The sequence below is a fragment of the Amaranthus tricolor genome, chromosome 3 (genome assembly GCF_026212465.1).
Source record: "Amaranthus tricolor cultivar Red isolate AtriRed21 chromosome 3, ASM2621246v1, whole genome shotgun sequence".
Classification (NCBI taxonomy): Eukaryota; Viridiplantae; Streptophyta; class Magnoliopsida; order Caryophyllales; family Amaranthaceae; genus Amaranthus; species Amaranthus tricolor.
Genome location: NC_080049.1, coordinates 34,555,118 through 34,571,384, shown reverse-complemented (window position 1 = coordinate 34,571,384; position 16,267 = coordinate 34,555,118). Strand labels below are relative to the sequence as shown.

Sequence of the window (16,267 nt, the reverse complement as noted above, 5' to 3'; positions counted from 1 at the left end):
ATCTTTATTTTTTTGAATGAGATATGTAGTAATTAAGGGGTTGGGCAGAAAAATTGAAACATAGTGTTATTTATAGACCCAACATAATTATGAATTTATGATAAGAGATAGAAAGAATAATGTAAAGAACAAATACCGTAGGACATCCAATCCAGTAAAGACCTTCTCCATCATATCGAATATTATCAGGTAAAATTGGCAAATTATCAACAAAACTTTCCAGGGATCCTTTTCTATCCCCAGCTCGGATGTACTTCTTACATCTCCTCCTGTTATTAGTTTCCAAAAATACAAAATTCACAATTAATAATGCAATACTTGTGTTAAATTTTGATTAGTTGATGTGCTGAGTCACTAACCCAGAAATTGGGGAGAGGATGAGCATACCAGAGTAAAAAACATATCCTATGAACTTCAACTATCAGTTTAAACTTTTAGTTGAGTTAATTCCTTGACATGATGGTATCAGAGTAGCGTGACAAGAAGTCACGAGTTTAAATCTGCACCCGCACTTCTAAAGGTCTCTCATCTAAGGATACATTTTAGAATATGTATAATATTATGGGGTCACAACCATTTACTTAAGCTCTATTATAATAAATGGAAAAATTCACACATTGAGGGGGGCGTGGCCGACCTTGGTGCACCACCCTAACTCTGCCTACGACTATCATGAGTCATCACCAATAGTAAATATAAGATATAAGACTACAATCATCGGCTTTATTTTTTGTTGAGATGATTACAAGTTACAACCAACCTGAAGTCAACGTGAGATAAAGTCACTAGAAATGACAAGTTAATTAGTGTAGTGAATAACGTTTTAGTTTAGTGAAAGTAGAGACTTACATGGGTGTCTCGCAAAAGATGACGGAATTTTGATCAGGAGAAACTTGAAGACCGTTAGGAAAGTAAAGGTCTCTAGCCAGAACTTTGGTTTCTCTACTAACAGGATCAATGCTCATCAAACTACCATGTGGCTTCCCCTCCAAAATGTCGAAAATAAACTGGGAAAGGTTATATTTATACGAAGCTTCTGTAAAATAAATCATGCCATCTTTGGCAACGTCAATTCCATCTGCAAATTTTAATATTCTGCCTTCTACTTCATCTGTGAGTACCTCCACCTTTCCTTCCATACTAAGCTTCAATACACCCTATCACACCGGTCACAAAAACATTAAATCATTAGTATACTTAATTTTTTGGGGAGTTTACGATTAGGTTAAATTGGTTGGTTGAAACAGATTATTATCATCAACTATTTAAAACATACCTTGAGAGATTAAATTCAAAATAGGGATATAAGAAAGGATTTAAGAATTGTAGATATTGAGAAAAAGATTAAAGAAAATCGTTTAAAATTGTTTGGACATGCGCAAAAAGATGATGTTTTACAAAACCGATAATAAGTAAGATAGAAAATTAAAGTTTGAGAGACTTAAAAAAGACGAAAAAAACTGAAAATGACTTGGAGTACAGGGGTGAAAAAGATATGACATATATAAACTTACAAATTGAGATGATGTAAAATAAAAACGAACGGAGAAGAACAATCTATGAAAAATAATCATTATAAAAATAATATATTGGTTCGATTTCATAATTGAAATGAAACGTTTGTTCCTAAACACAACCTAAAGGGATTTTTTTTGTTATTGAAGTATTTCACTACAACAAATTTAACTTTTCGAAATATTGGATTTAGTGAAATTAAAAAAACGCCACGAATTTGTAATTTTAGTGTAATAATTATTGGTTTTTATTTTAAGTTCCACTATAAAGTGATTTATCGACACTTTATTTGGTCTTTAGTGGCACATGTAATTGTTAATATAGTCTATAGTAACATTTGTGAGAAATGTTACTAAATCCTATGTCGCAAAAAGCTTTAGTGTGATTTTTTATTATGTTGCTAAATGGTCTAATAAATGTCACTAAATCCTCTATATATACTAATAGATATCTTAAGTAGCGTCATTTAAATTAAATGTCGCTAAATATATCTCACTAAAAGCAATTTATGTTGTAGTGTTTGGTAACCGACTCTTTTGTTAATTTCTGGCTTTTGACTCTTTTATTTGTTAAACTATCTTTGTTAAATGGTTTTTAAACTAGAAAATCTTAATCGATCACTGTGATTAGTAAATCACTATAAAAGACAAAAAAATATATTAATAAAATAAACAAAATACGAAAAGATAAATTATTATTAAAATTGTGTCACCCTATCAAATAAAGTTGCTCTTTTTGAGCCCTATATATATCTTTTATTTAATTCAATTGCACATACCTGTATATTTTGATATCTAATTTGTTTGTAAGTACTTCCTCCTATTTTGATTAAATCTCTCATTTATTTTTTAATACTATTTATCATCAATTATTTTTAATTTGTATTTTATTTTCAATCTATTTTGTCTTAATATAAAATTATATTAATATTAATATTTTATATTTTTTGACCAAGAGCCACACCCGAAAATTAAATGCTGTTTACAATTACTAGTAGTCTAGTATGTGCATCATCCTAATTGGTTGTGACCACTTGTGGTGGGGTACATCAATAAGAAATTAACGTTTATTTCAATCATTGAGAACAGAACACCACTCACAAACGTAAAAGAAATCCATCAGTAAGTTAAATCATAATTTTTTTAAATCTATTTATAATTAAAAGGTAAATTCTTTTGTTACTTTAAATTCAACCTATTTTATGTTTACAATCCTCTCTTGATTTATCTCAAAAATTGTTTTTTTTACTATAATTTAGGTTTTTTTTTATTAATTTACAAAATCATCCTCTCTAATTATCTCATTCATATATTTCTTCTATAGTTTACATTTTTCTCTTATTTTTCAACTAAAACATAATTAATAAAGTACCTCCTACCTTTATATTAAATTTAAAGGTGCAGATAAAATATTATTTAATTAGAAATATTAATCACATCTTGAGTGATAAATACTATTTTTCAACTAAATCCTATTATTAGGAACAAATACTGCTGTCTACAAAAACTGAGTTGAATAGGATGATATATAGGAAAACAATTAACTCGTAAAAATATGTAATATTTTTTGATTGACTGTAGATATATGTGATGATATATTAAAAACTATATTTTCTTATATAAATTAAAAAATAATATATTTGTAAATCTTTATTTTAATTAAGATAATAAATCATTATCGTATCCCTATAATAAATAAGCTAATTTAACTATTTTTCAACTAAATTCTCTCCCTATCTATCATAGTTGAAGACTTTTAAATTTTATTTATTTCAATTATCAATAATTACTATAAATATATGTTTTAATATTATTGTACAATAAATTATTTATTCACTTAATAATGATAATATCGTAACAAATACCAAGATTCAATAAGTACCTTTATGTTGTAAATGAATTAATTATTATAAAATAATATTATTATTCATATCAGTAAATATTTATAACATTCGTATTTTGTAATCTATCTAGTTAATATTAAATTATGGAAATTGAAAGATGGAGTGACGAATATATAGTACAATAATTCGGGACGGTGATCCTTAAACTTGTTAATAATCACTTAATTAGTATATACTCTATTCGTTATGTTTTATTATACTTATTGCTAATTAAAACTTTATTTTAATTATTTATTTATTAAATTATGTATAACTAAATAAAAAATAATAATTAATTAATTCTATAAAAATATATAATTAAATAATTTAAATAAAATTAAACTCACTATTCACAATTAGAAAATATATATAAGCGAGAATTTTAAAACGGAAAAGGTACCTGGTAAGCATCGGCAACAATAAGTTGTTGATTTAAGCCAAAAGCGAGTCCAAGAGGTCGGCCACCGAGGTAAACCCAGTTTTCCACATCTGAGTTATTGAGGAATACTCGCTTAATCCACCCATCTGCACAAGCAACATATATAATCTCTGTTTTTGCATCATAAGCAATATCTTCTGGACCCACCAATTGTCCAGCCCCAATAAATTCAGCACCTTCAAGTAACTTGCTGTTGACTCGGGGCGGCGTTATCACTGGCTGAGTCAACTGGTGCAGGGGCAACTCAGCCGGGTCGAGAGGTTCCAAATGGTAGAGAATGACAGCAAAGAGTACGGGTGCAAAAGTTAAGAGAAAGAAGCCGTAAGACCATAAAACGGTAGTTTTTTTATCCGTTTGACGAGTTGCTTCCTTAAACTCTGCGTCTTCCATTTAGTTTAGTTGTATATACTGAAGACGCATTACTTGACTCGAGGTGTATATACTGAAAAACTTCATCTTTTCACGTATTTATCCCATATACACACGACGTGTCACGTACATCCATCTTTAGTTGTCCATCACTTTTTTGTTTATCTGGAAAAATATTTACACTACTTAAAATTTATGTATATGATAAATTGTTATTATATTGCAGATGATAAAATTTTTATTAATGAATTATTGAATTTTTATTGAGGATATGTGCACTCCGCGGTATACATCAGATATTTGGTGACGGTTACATTATCACACTTTCAGCAGTTTCATTATCTTTGGTGACGGTTTTTTACTAATTCTACGGTTACCATCTTGTATTATATAAATATTGGTTGGAGTTAATGAAAGGACAACACAGATTATTCCCATATTATAGTTTTCTCATGGTATCGGAGCCACGTTAAACACTAATTTTTTTTTAAATTGATTGATTTTCCTGATCATTTGAGTTATTAGGTTAATTTTAGGTCACGTGTTTAAGGTCGATTTAAAATGAATCTTGTATCCATATTGATTTTACATAATTTTAAATTTATTTTAAAAGCGGTTTAAATCGGGTTCAGTTACAAGGTCGAGTAAATATCGAATCATCAGGTTTATTTTGAAGACCTCTAGTTCTGTTTGCCAATAGTTGAAACTCTTAATTGGTTAATATTTGATTATTTTAAAGTATTGATTGATTTAAATCATTTGTAATCAATTATTATGAAAATAATGCTTGAAAATTATTAGTTATCTATCTACAATCTATAACTATTATTAAAACAAAACACGGCTATCATCATGACCTTTTAAAAAATGCTTACATATCGCTTTCTCATTAAAAATTTTCCCTCTAAAATATAATAATGATGTCATTATTAGTATGATTATCTTTGACTTACTACTTTCTTATTTTGAATATATTATTATTATTATTATTATTATTATTATTATTAATATTAATATTATTATTATTTATTTTTTACTTATTAAGCCAAATCGCATTTAACATATTACAAAATTATATATTATATTTAATTTATTACAATTATTTATAAAATGTTTTCAATTTTATTTATTAAATGAATATTATTTAGGGTATTAGATATTTTAAAATGGTTAAAACATAATATACTTTCATTAGGATTTGTTTTTGTTATTTATACTCTTGGTTACTTAAATGCAATGATTAATTCTAATATGATTTAGGTTGTGACTATTTTTATACAAGTAACTTATATTTTTTGTGAGAAAAAGGTATCTTTCTCGTTTGAACTAATAAAATAATTTTGCATATTTTTATATATTTATATTTGATTTTAAATTGTATTATTAATAGTAATAATATTTAATGCTTGTATAAAATAACGTAATGGTTATTTTTGTTAGCAAAAATTGGTATGTTATTTTTTATTAAAAAATTCATAATTTCGTATTGTACTCAGGATACGAACCATTTGCTCTTTTATTCAAAATAAAAAATAGAAGTATAAATATAATTATATTACGAACAATGCAAAATATGATATAATGTAAATAATGTATACAACTGTTCAGAGTGAAACGAAATATAACTATAATGTACAATTTATTAAATTTTAATTTCTTAATTTATAAAATTTATACAAATATGTTAGAAAATTTGATAAAGTCGTGCATTGCACGAGTAGTATCTGGTCGATTATTAATTGTTTATTCAAGAAAAAGTAATTTATAAGTCAAAGTCAATAGCTCAGTTCCTCATGGTCTTTTATTAATTGTTTTAAAAGTCAAGAATCTATTATTTTATTTTAGGAAAAATTACCTAGAACAATCCAATATTTTCGTGATTTTCCTACAATAATCTCACCTATAGATTCACCATGAATGATCCCAACTTTAGAATGTATTATTTGCCTAGAGTAAACTTAGGCAACTCATTGACCTGTAGGAGGTACTTCACCAAAAAAGTAAATTGAAAATTAATGTAAAATTAGAGAAAAATTTTAAAAATTTACATAAAAATTTATAAATGATTAAAAAAAATCATAAACTTTTTAACATTTTTTAATATTTTTTTCGACATTTTATTTAAATTTTTTTTTAAAAAAAAATAAAACTTGCTATAGCAGGTCAACAGGTTATGTAACAAATCGAAACTAACCAACTGATTAAACAAGGTTAATTTAAACTAATGCGGAAGCTTACCACTTATATCGAGCTATTACGTTGATAATATAATCAATTCTCAACTGATTATATTATCCACTAGACATCTATCACAGATTTAAATATCAGACTTTACAATCTTTAAAAAATGCAAAGAAATTACATCATAAGAATTATTTTAAACGATTTAGAATATATAAACTTCTGCAGAAAATCCGACAGAATTCCGTTTGTAAATCGAATAAACCAAAATTTTTTTCCCTTTTGACTTAACGTCACCCTGGAAGTTCAAAGTAACATTTCAAAATAACAACTAACTAATGCCATATGCGCCAAACATTTAAAAATCACATCATCTCGCAGGGTGGAATCTTTTCTCTAATAATCCAAATAAATAGTAAAATAATTTTAAATAAAATTTTTTTTTTTACTTACATTTCTTTATATAATTGGATGAGACTACTTCGTTGATTACTGATCTCTACGCTTCCAAGTGTTCATTAATCTCAAAACTGTCCCCCACTAGAACAGAGTTATAGAACAAAACCACATAATCAACTTATGTCGAGTACACATTTATATAACTTAATTTTAACAATTAAATTTATTTGATTGTCAGATCTTTCAAATTGTAGTTTTAATCATAAATTATAAGAAAATGATTAGTCTCTTATAAATAACTTAATTCCTCAAACCATCCAACCAAAATACTAACTATACATAAAATTTTAGCAAAAGGAAAAAGTTATAACTAAAATGAGTAGACGTTACTTTTTACCTTGACTCTAACCTCCATTACCAGTATATATCGGCGTTGAGCTAAATTTCATACTATAAATCCAATTACATATACTAGTAGGATTCATCAATCATTTCCTACATAACATTTACTTTTGCAAACACAATACTATATAAATACATAAAAAAAAGTTTTGTTTTTTTTTTTCTATTTTCATTAATCAAATACTTCTTTCATTTTCTTTGCTAAAATAGTTTCTTTCAAAGTGTAGAAATCATCAACCTATAGAATGAATATAACTTTCTTTTCTATTTTCTTTGCTAATACATTTTCTTTCAAAGTCTTGAAATCATTAATCAAATCTATGGAATAGAACAAACTTTATTTTCCATTTGGCTAGCTAAGCCCTCCGGATAACTATTAGACAAAGATCCCTAGAGTGCACACCCCACAAACGGCCAAAACCGTAGCAAAAGATCTAAGTCCGAGGTACTGATCAACGTACCCCCAACTATTATGTAGTGTCGAGATAATCCGACGAGGTTCCAATTCCTTGAGACACCATTGAGGTAGTCCAAACCGTTTCAAAACATAAAACCATCTATAAAGCTAATCTGTAACTATTTTGTAATTTCGAGATTCAAAAGCAAACTTTCTATAATAGGAAGAATATCTTCCTATATTCAAAACAATCTCAACTAAAGTGATATACATGCCTCTATAATCTTTTCTCGTAACTATTAAAGATTTGAGTAAGAAATTCATTTTCATTTATAGCAAACCAACAAGCTCAGTCAAAACGGTTTTGTCAATGAAATCGAATATTCAATGTAAACATATTTGTACTTGATAATAACTAACATAGATACTGACTTAACTAGCTAATGAGATTTGCTTAACTTTGATTTTATGAAACAACAACTTTTTATTCAAAAGTTAATACAACTAATTCCTATATCTTATTTACATAAACCGATGATTCCCCTTCTATCTCAAGCATCACCTTTTCTTAGTTCTTGATTCTTTGTCGTCCTAATCTTTCTTTATATTTATCATATAATCGATCATATTATATACACACTCATGAGCAATTTGATTCTTATGAACAATATAGGCATCCACATAACCTTTATTTAATTTAGTCACTTAACATATAATTTGTAATCTTTTCAACAACTTAACATAATTCTAACCATATGACTAACTTCGTAGTTTACTTCATAATACTAACCCATCAACTCATTATTCAAACTAAATAAGACCAACTCATCATCTCAACTAACAAATAACTTACGATTTCAGACTACCACACTAACTACTAATCCTAACTTACCAATTTAATTACCTAATGCTAACCGTCACGAACACATTAAACAAACTCACGGTGCTTGATTCATAACTATTCATTCGATCTTTAATCCTTATCCATATAAGTTCTAGCTCCAATTCTTCCCGTTTCTTAATCAATTACAAGTACAATTCCCTTTCAACTTTTGCTCATAATTCCAATTCTAGTCAACTCATTTGCCACTATCTCTCAGATTGTACCCAATTCAACATTATACTTCAATAGACCGACAATAACGAGGACTTTTATACATCAATTTATAACCATTTCAAAGCAAACACTTAAGAGCTCAATTAGCGTCAATTCAACATTGAATAATATTCTACAATCAACTCTTATCCTGAACTAACTAAACTTTGTTCCCATTTCTTCCAACATTTCCAAATAAAATCCAAACTAAAGTAAGGCTATCTAAAATCACAACTTTCAATTATAATTATCTAAAACCTTTAACAACTACTCATTTCACAAATTCAATAGTTATATAACAAATTCTATGCATACATATTTTAATTAAGCTCATTAAAGTTGATATAGTGGGGTGTATCTTGAAATGACCATAACTTCCCCTACAAAGATCCAAATTTAAGCCTATCTTGAGTAAAATTTCGATACGAACAACTTTTATGAATAGCGTTTTTGTTGAAAATGGCCAGAAACTGGTTAAAAATGCAATTTTCGAAACTGACAGATTTTTATACGAAAATCTTCTTCAACTTCATAATTCAAGATAAAAACTTAGAAAATTATAATCTAGATTACTACTAAACAGATTGATAATTCTCCATTACAACTAAATCATCCACAAAACCTTAAAAACAAAAAGGCCCAAATTGATTTCATCACATAAACCCTAATTTCTAACTTGATAAAAACTAAAATTAAAGGAAGAATTGAGCTTACCCATAATTAAGGGAGATTAGAAGTTAATAGAGCTTGAGAAATCACCATCTAAATAAGTCTTAATGCCCAAAGCGAATTGAAACCCTAACTCCTTATCTCTCTATTCTTGATTGAACAAGTATTTATGGTTAGGAGATGAAGAAAAGAGAAAACAAGATGAATGAGAATAATGAGGTAGAAGAAGACTACTGATAGATTGCTTCTTTGGTTTTGTGTAGGATGTATAAAGATGGTTTGGAGTTTTGGCATCACTCCATAGTTTGATAAGTTAACTTATGAAGTGGAAGAATGTGGTTTTGCTTGGTGTCTTATTTCATACGTAATGTTTCAATTCTTTTTTTTTAAATACATTATTATTATTATTATTATTATTATTATTATCATTATTATTATTATTATTATTATTATTATTATTATCCTTCTACCTTTTAACATAAAACTATCTATTTCCTCCTTACAATTAATTTATAGAATCCAAACTTTCTTTATTTATTTAGTTTCAATATTTAAACTCTTCGCAAAACTTACCTGGTTCAAACTAAATGTATATTAATTATTATTATTATTATAATAATTATTATTATTATATATATATATATGTATATATAATATTAAATGTAAAATAAGATTCTATATAATAATTCTAAAAATATGGGGTGTTACAGGTTAACTAAGATTACTCTAGGAAAATAGCCCATAAGGTTGGAATTATTCATAGTAAATCAATAGGTGAAATTATTGTAGAAAAATCATGTAATAATTGGATTAATCTAGGTAATTTTTCTTTTATTTTAAAAGTTATTTATCAAATATTTTTTAACTAATTGATTCATAAAAAAACTAATTAAAAAGTGATGAGCCTTTTGGTAAAAGATTGTTGGGTGGAGCTATTAATTGGGTGAATTGGTTGATTTATTAGCTATTATGCTAACTGTTATGGAAATATTTGATAAAATAATTTTGTAGGATAAATCAAAATAAATAATCGGAGGACAGATAGTTTAGTCACCAAATTAGAAGGATTACACAAATTCTTGTAACAGTCTTACCGTAAGACGTTTTTCAAATACTCTTCAAACATAGACCGAATAACCTAATAAATACGATTTTAATACTACATTAAACATGAATTCTTTGTAAGGCCGTCGAGAGACTCTCGTTCTGCCTAAGGTAATCTTTCTTACACGACTACACCTACCGGCAAGGGCGATTAATTCACAGAAAGAAAGAACCACACATGCTGTGGCCGTAAACAAAGCAAATTTGAAGGAAGAACGCACAGTAACAATGGGGAAAATTCCAGCATTCCTCAGATCATCAACAATTCCAGTTAGTCAAATCATCAAAACCCCTCAATCTCAATCTCACCAATCCTCTAAATCTTTCCCTCCTTCCAATTTCATCCAAAATAGAAAACCCAAATCTGTGAAACCCCTAAAACCCTCCTTAAACCCTAATTCTTCATCTCCTCCTCTTGTTCCAATTACTTTCCCAAATCTTTCTGAAGCAAAATCGTTCATCAATTCTCTTATTTCAAATCCTAACATCCCTCTTGACATTCAATTTTACAACTCCATTATTCATTCTTTTTCCTCCATTGCTACTTTAGATGACGCCTTTTCTCTCTTCACCCATATGCTTAAAACTCTCCCTTCTTTTTCCCCTGATCGTTCCACTTTTCACATTTTGATTACTCATTCTTGCATTTCAAAAACACATGATTCCGTTCTTACTGGTGTTAGCCGAGCGGTTGATTACATGGCATCTCAGGGGTTTCCACCTGATCCTGTTACTGTGGATATTGCTGTTCGGGGGATTTGTCTTTCCAGGCACGAGGATGCTGCTGCTAAACTTGTTACTGAATTGCACGATAAGTATTCTGTTACCCCGGATAATTATACTTTTAATTTTTTAGTTAAGCATTTGTGTAAGAATAGGTCAATGAGTATGGTTTATGGGGTGATTGATGAATTGGAAAAGTTAGTTGGGTTGAAACCTGATTTGATTACTTATACTATATTGATTGATAATGTGTGTAATAATAAGAATCTTCGTGAGGCGACTCGGTTATTGAGTGAACTTAATGAGAAGGGGTTTAAGCCTGATTGCTATGTTTATAATACTATTATGAAAGGTTATTGCAGTTTGAATCTTGGTAATGAAATGATCAAGGTGTTTAAGACAATGAAAGAGGTTGGAGTTGAACCTGATCTTTATAGTTATAATACAGTGATTTTTGGTTTGTCGAAATCAGGGAGAGTTAAGGATGCTAGGAAATATTTGGATGTTATGGCGGAAATGGGTCATTTCCCTGACGCGGTTACGTACACTTCTTTGATGAATGGAATGTGTAGAGAAGGTGACGCACTAGGGGCTTTGAGATTGCTCGGTGAGATGGAAGCTAAACGGTGTAGCCCCAACGAGTGCACCTACAATACTTTGCTTCATGGATTGTGTAAATCGAGGTTGTTGGACAAAGGGAAAGAGTTGTTTGAAACGATGAAAGAGGGAGGTGTGAAGCTTGAGTCAGCTTCTTATGCTACATTTTTGCGAGCATTGTGCAGAGAAGGCAGAGTTGCGGAAGCTTATGAGGTTTTTGATTATGCTGTTGAGAGTAAAAGTGTCACTGATGTCTCTGCCTACTCTACATTGGAAAGTACTCTAAAATGGTTGAAGAAAGCTAGGGAACAAGGGCTTTCTGTTTGTTGAGTAAGTTGTATTTTAGTTATAAATTATGATGCCAATGATATCTGTTGCTGTGCATGTACATATCTTTACTTTTTGTTGGAACTATACATATATATATATATATATATATATATATATATATATATATATATATATATGTATGTATATGTATATTGAGATCTATAATTCTTGTGGTTTAGTATTCAATGTAATTGTAAGATGGTTAAATGAGTATTGCATAGAATTTTCAATTGATGGGGCATTGCCTCATTGGTCTTATGCCTTCAATTTCAAGTCATGCTCTAAGCCACTATCTGTTCATGTTCACTGGTTTAACATTGTGCTCTATTTTTGTTCTAGTACTATTTTTGGGACATCTAGTATCTCCAGTTTGCTTCCAATTATTATTTTGTTCATCATTGTCTTATTGTGTCATTCTACGATTAGATTGCAAATAGATGACAGTGTAGAGTCATGAACTCCTGGAGAGATGTACTCGGATCTTTTTAGAGAAGTAAATGCTAACTAAAGTAGTATTATGCAAGTAGAGCCGTGGCTGATTTTTTGTAGTAAAGTATCTTGAAGTAGTATGTGAGTCACTTTCTGGATTAAGCTTTTTATCACCTATATGGCTATAGACTACATAATTAGTATTTTTGATTAGTTTTATGAGGCAAACTGATATAGTTTCTATAGCTTGCACAATGTCAATGAATGATTTGTACTCGATTTGAACCTTAGAGTCAAGAAAGGGGATTAGAGGTGTACAACGAAGAGGAATAGACTATCATTTTTTAATCTAACAAGGTCCTAATTTCAAAAACCCCCTTTCTCCGTAAGCTATGTACTTTTTTCAAAAATTCTCTTGAGAATCTTTATGATATTGTAACAATTATTATGTTTGATTTTAAGCTATGTTTGTTTATAAATCTAGAAGGGGAGCCTTGACGCATCCGGTTCATGTGTCATTGTGTGGCCTGAATTGTCACAGGTTTGAGTCTTAGAAAAGCCCTTTGGGGTGGGTGGGTGGGGGTGGGGGAGGAAGGGGGAGGGGGATGCAGGGTTTGCTTTGCCTCTATCACCTTGTGGTGGGACCCTTCCTTGGACCGTCGCTTTGTGCACCGTGCTGCCTTGTTCTTTAATCTCGTTTGTGTGCTTCATTGGGAGTGTTCCGTTGATCCATAACTCACTTAGTACATGTTTTTTTTGTAGGGTCTTGGGGGTAATCGGTGGTTGGAGTTGGACAATGAGTGGTCATGTCTTAGCATTCTGTTATTAAATGGCTGCTCAGTTTCTGCAATAGAGCTATAGTTAGAGCTGCATGGTTTGCAAATATGGATAATCTACATGATTCATGAATGGACAAACAAGGATCTATAATAATCCTTTGTGGAATATTTATATACCTACATGCTACCTGTACTTCAAAGGGCCTCCTAGGTTGTGTTCCATGACATAGTTTGTTCTTTAAGGACACTAGATGCACTAAAATGATTATGGTTCTACATGTAGTCATCTGTGTTCTTTGGTGGACTGCTCAGCTATATGGTAATGCTATAAGGCAATTCTTTACTTAACCGATTCTGACATGGGTCATCAGCATATTTGGGCTAATGAAGTTGGGAGAAACAGAAGCAAGTAGCAGCCATTTTATGGACACTTTATATTGCAAGTATGCTCACATTTCTTCCTTTTCTTAATACAATTATTTTGGGTTTATCGAATACCTTGCAGGGATGATCTGTGATGTAATGTGGAGAAAAATTAGATCAGTAATTAAAAATGTCATTTGGAAAAGCTTATTTGCTTGTTTGTTTCAGATGATGATTATGTATTACACAATGATTTTGTGTTACAAAAGTATTCTCTTTCTCTTGATCCCTGGTCCCTGCCTTTTTATTACAAAGTCATGGTTTATTTCAGTGATATAACCCTCACTCGTTCGTTCCATTTCCCATTTATTGTCCACATTGGAAGTTCATCACTGTATTAGCTTTAGCTGCTTTTGCTAGGAGGCTAATCGTACACTATGTTGTCTTCAAATGCATTTGGTTCTTTTAGGCTACATAATGAGTTAGTAAATCAAACCGTTTTAGAAATGCACGTGCTCTTGGAAGAATTTTTGATGTAATTGGAGTAAAATCTACACTGTTTTTGCACTATAACTTACTAATGAAAGTTCAAGATGTTATTAAACAAATTCAGATACCAAAATCGAGTATGACCTTTTCTTATTTTGTACACATCCCTTTTGTTATTCTTTCATCATTGCTTATTATTCATTGAACATTGAATTGGACTTGGCACGATTTTTGTGTTTCGGGTAGTTTTGGTTACTGTTCATCCCAAACTGTATATGATCTCTGTATGATTTATTGGTTTAAAATGGGGGCTTGATGTATTAAAGGATCAAATCAGTATTCTGACTTTTTTTTATTTGTCATTTGCAGACAAGTTTTTCTGACAGTTTTCATTGGTTTACATCCAGCGCCGATCTGCCAAGGTTTTCCTATTTATCCCTTTCATAAAATTTATTTATTATATGTAATACTATCTCCTTAGATTGAATTTTCCTTGTTGTGGAAGTTTTTTTTTTTTATTTATTTATTTTTTTTTTTATATTTTTTTTATAGCTGAATGTAACGAAATACTCATCTGTCTCAATAAAATTGTACGTCTATGTGGTGCGATCTTTTTTTGGACCCTTGCTTTGTTGGGGCGATGTGTGCGTTAAGCTTCCCTTTGTGTGAGTATTCTTTAGGGTTAATGTAGCAATTTAAGAGGGACGAATGAGTACATACTTGTTGGTAGCAAGTTTTATTATATCGCATTATTGCATATGGATATCAGTTATTACTCATTATTCATAGATTATGGGTCAAGAGCATAATTAAACGTGATTTTGCCAATTTCATAAAACCTTCTTGTTGATTAACTATTAGATTAAGACCCTGATAATTTGATTCTCGTACTATCGTCTTATTTTTTGAATTAATCAGAATTGACACTTCATTTTTCTTAAGACTAAAATACTCCTAATCTCATATTGTTGTCTTATCAAGTTAACGAAGATTTTAACCCAAGATTCATTGAGTATAGATTTAACTATAGAACCATACTTCTATGAACAATTTCACAATGACATCAATCCATAATTATTGAGATCCCTCTACCTTAGATTAAGTAACTAGTCACTAATAAACTAACAAATGACAAAGATAAAGGATTGAAATGATATAAAATTAAAGAACATAAATTCAGAAATTATATTAAGAAAGAGTAAGGAAAAGAATAAAGAATGACATTAAATTGAAAACTTACATGAAAATAAAATTGAAGGAATGAGTCTTGAAATAAATCTTGAAATAAAACTAAGATTTAAAGTACTTTAGCGGAGAATAATGGCATGAAAGAAAATAAACTCTGAACTAAAACGAAAGGAAAGTAAAATGCAGAAGAAAAATTAGACTACGAAATAGCCTTTTTATTTTATACAATTTTATGCCTTAATTAAAATAAACTAACATTAAGAAAAATATAAAAATATCATAAAACCGGATGAATAAAATGAAAAAAATCGCAGATGCGTTTCAGAAGGTGGGGGCGATTTTTAACATGTCACTAAATTGGTTGGCAAACTTCAAACGTTTGTCATTTCTTGTTCGGGTGTCGAAATCGGGCACATAATATAGTATAGTTTCCAACCAAATTGGTCTTGCATCAATCCGATATGTTTATAGAAAGTTATTATCCAAAGAGTGAACGTGTGTCAAATTTTATCATAAAACTTTTGCATTTCAAACTCTTTGCTCTTTTGCCACCTTTATTTGTAAAAGTTCTTCAATTAAGCCAAACTCACCCTACTAAACTCCATAGTCATCAAAACCATAAAAATTATGCAAAAACGACAACATAAATAACCAAAAGAAGTTAATTAATATAAATCTTTCAAAATAAGAACAAAGTGACTAGCAATGACTATCATAAAGGAGTATAAATCACGAAAGAAGTGCAAATAATTTCACTCATCACTTGTCTAACACTAGTACCTAACCTTCGGGCTTCTGTGTTTTTTCTGTATCTTACTGCTCCTTTCGAGTCTCTTTCTCTGTTTCTAGGATTATACAAATAGATCACAGCCCACCATAAGCACAAGATATTGAACCACCTTATAAGCTAAGAAGT

At 29.6% G+C, this 16,267-nt stretch overlaps 2 protein-coding genes across 6 annotated transcripts in view; one reads left to right on the top strand and one right to left on the bottom strand.

Moving 5' to 3' along the window:
* LOC130807837 (protein STRICTOSIDINE SYNTHASE-LIKE 5-like) overlaps positions 1-9,693 on the bottom strand; it is a 10,593-nt gene extending 900 nt beyond the window's left edge. Inside the window, exons 1-6 of one of the 4 annotated variants that reach the window (XM_057673188.1) lie at positions 9,395-9,693; positions 6,840-6,926; positions 6,106-6,192; positions 3,798-4,370; positions 850-1,157; positions 137-269 (exon numbers count right to left, since the gene is read on the bottom strand). In XM_057673188.1, coding sequence (XP_057529171.1) covers positions 137-269; positions 850-1,157; positions 3,798-4,226 — 870 coding nt within the window. In that variant the 5' untranslated portion in view covers positions 4,227-4,370; positions 6,106-6,192; positions 6,840-6,926; positions 9,395-9,693. The remainder of the gene's footprint in view (positions 1-136; positions 270-849; positions 1,158-3,797; positions 4,371-6,105; positions 6,193-6,839; positions 6,927-9,394) is intronic. The other 3 variants (XM_057673185.1, XM_057673189.1, XM_057673187.1) reach the window with 3 other exon arrangements.
* An 846-nt stretch (positions 9,694-10,539) lies between these two features.
* On the top strand, positions 10,540-15,631 carry LOC130808786 (pentatricopeptide repeat-containing protein At2g17670). Of its 2 annotated transcripts, XR_009040737.1 has the most exons (3): positions 10,540-12,103; positions 13,295-13,754; positions 14,533-15,625. XR_009040737.1 is itself a non-coding variant. In XM_057674276.1 (2 exons), the coding sequence occupies exon 1, from the start codon at positions 10,682-10,684 to the stop codon at positions 12,101-12,103; it is 1,422 nt and encodes a 473-aa protein (XP_057530259.1). In that variant the 5' UTR covers positions 10,540-10,681; the 3' UTR covers positions 14,533-15,631. The 2 variants fall into 2 exon arrangements, 1 of the variants encoding a protein (XP_057530259.1); XM_057674276.1 differs by lacking the exon at positions 13,295-13,754 and having other exon boundaries at positions 14,533-15,631.
* The last annotated feature ends 636 nt before the right edge of the window (positions 15,632-16,267 follow it).

What these genes read in the sequence shown, in the direction of transcription:
- LOC130808786 (XM_057674276.1), top strand. Translation starts at nt 10,682, where the DNA reads ATGGGGAAAATTCCAGCATTCCTCAGATCATCAACAATTCCAGTTAGT.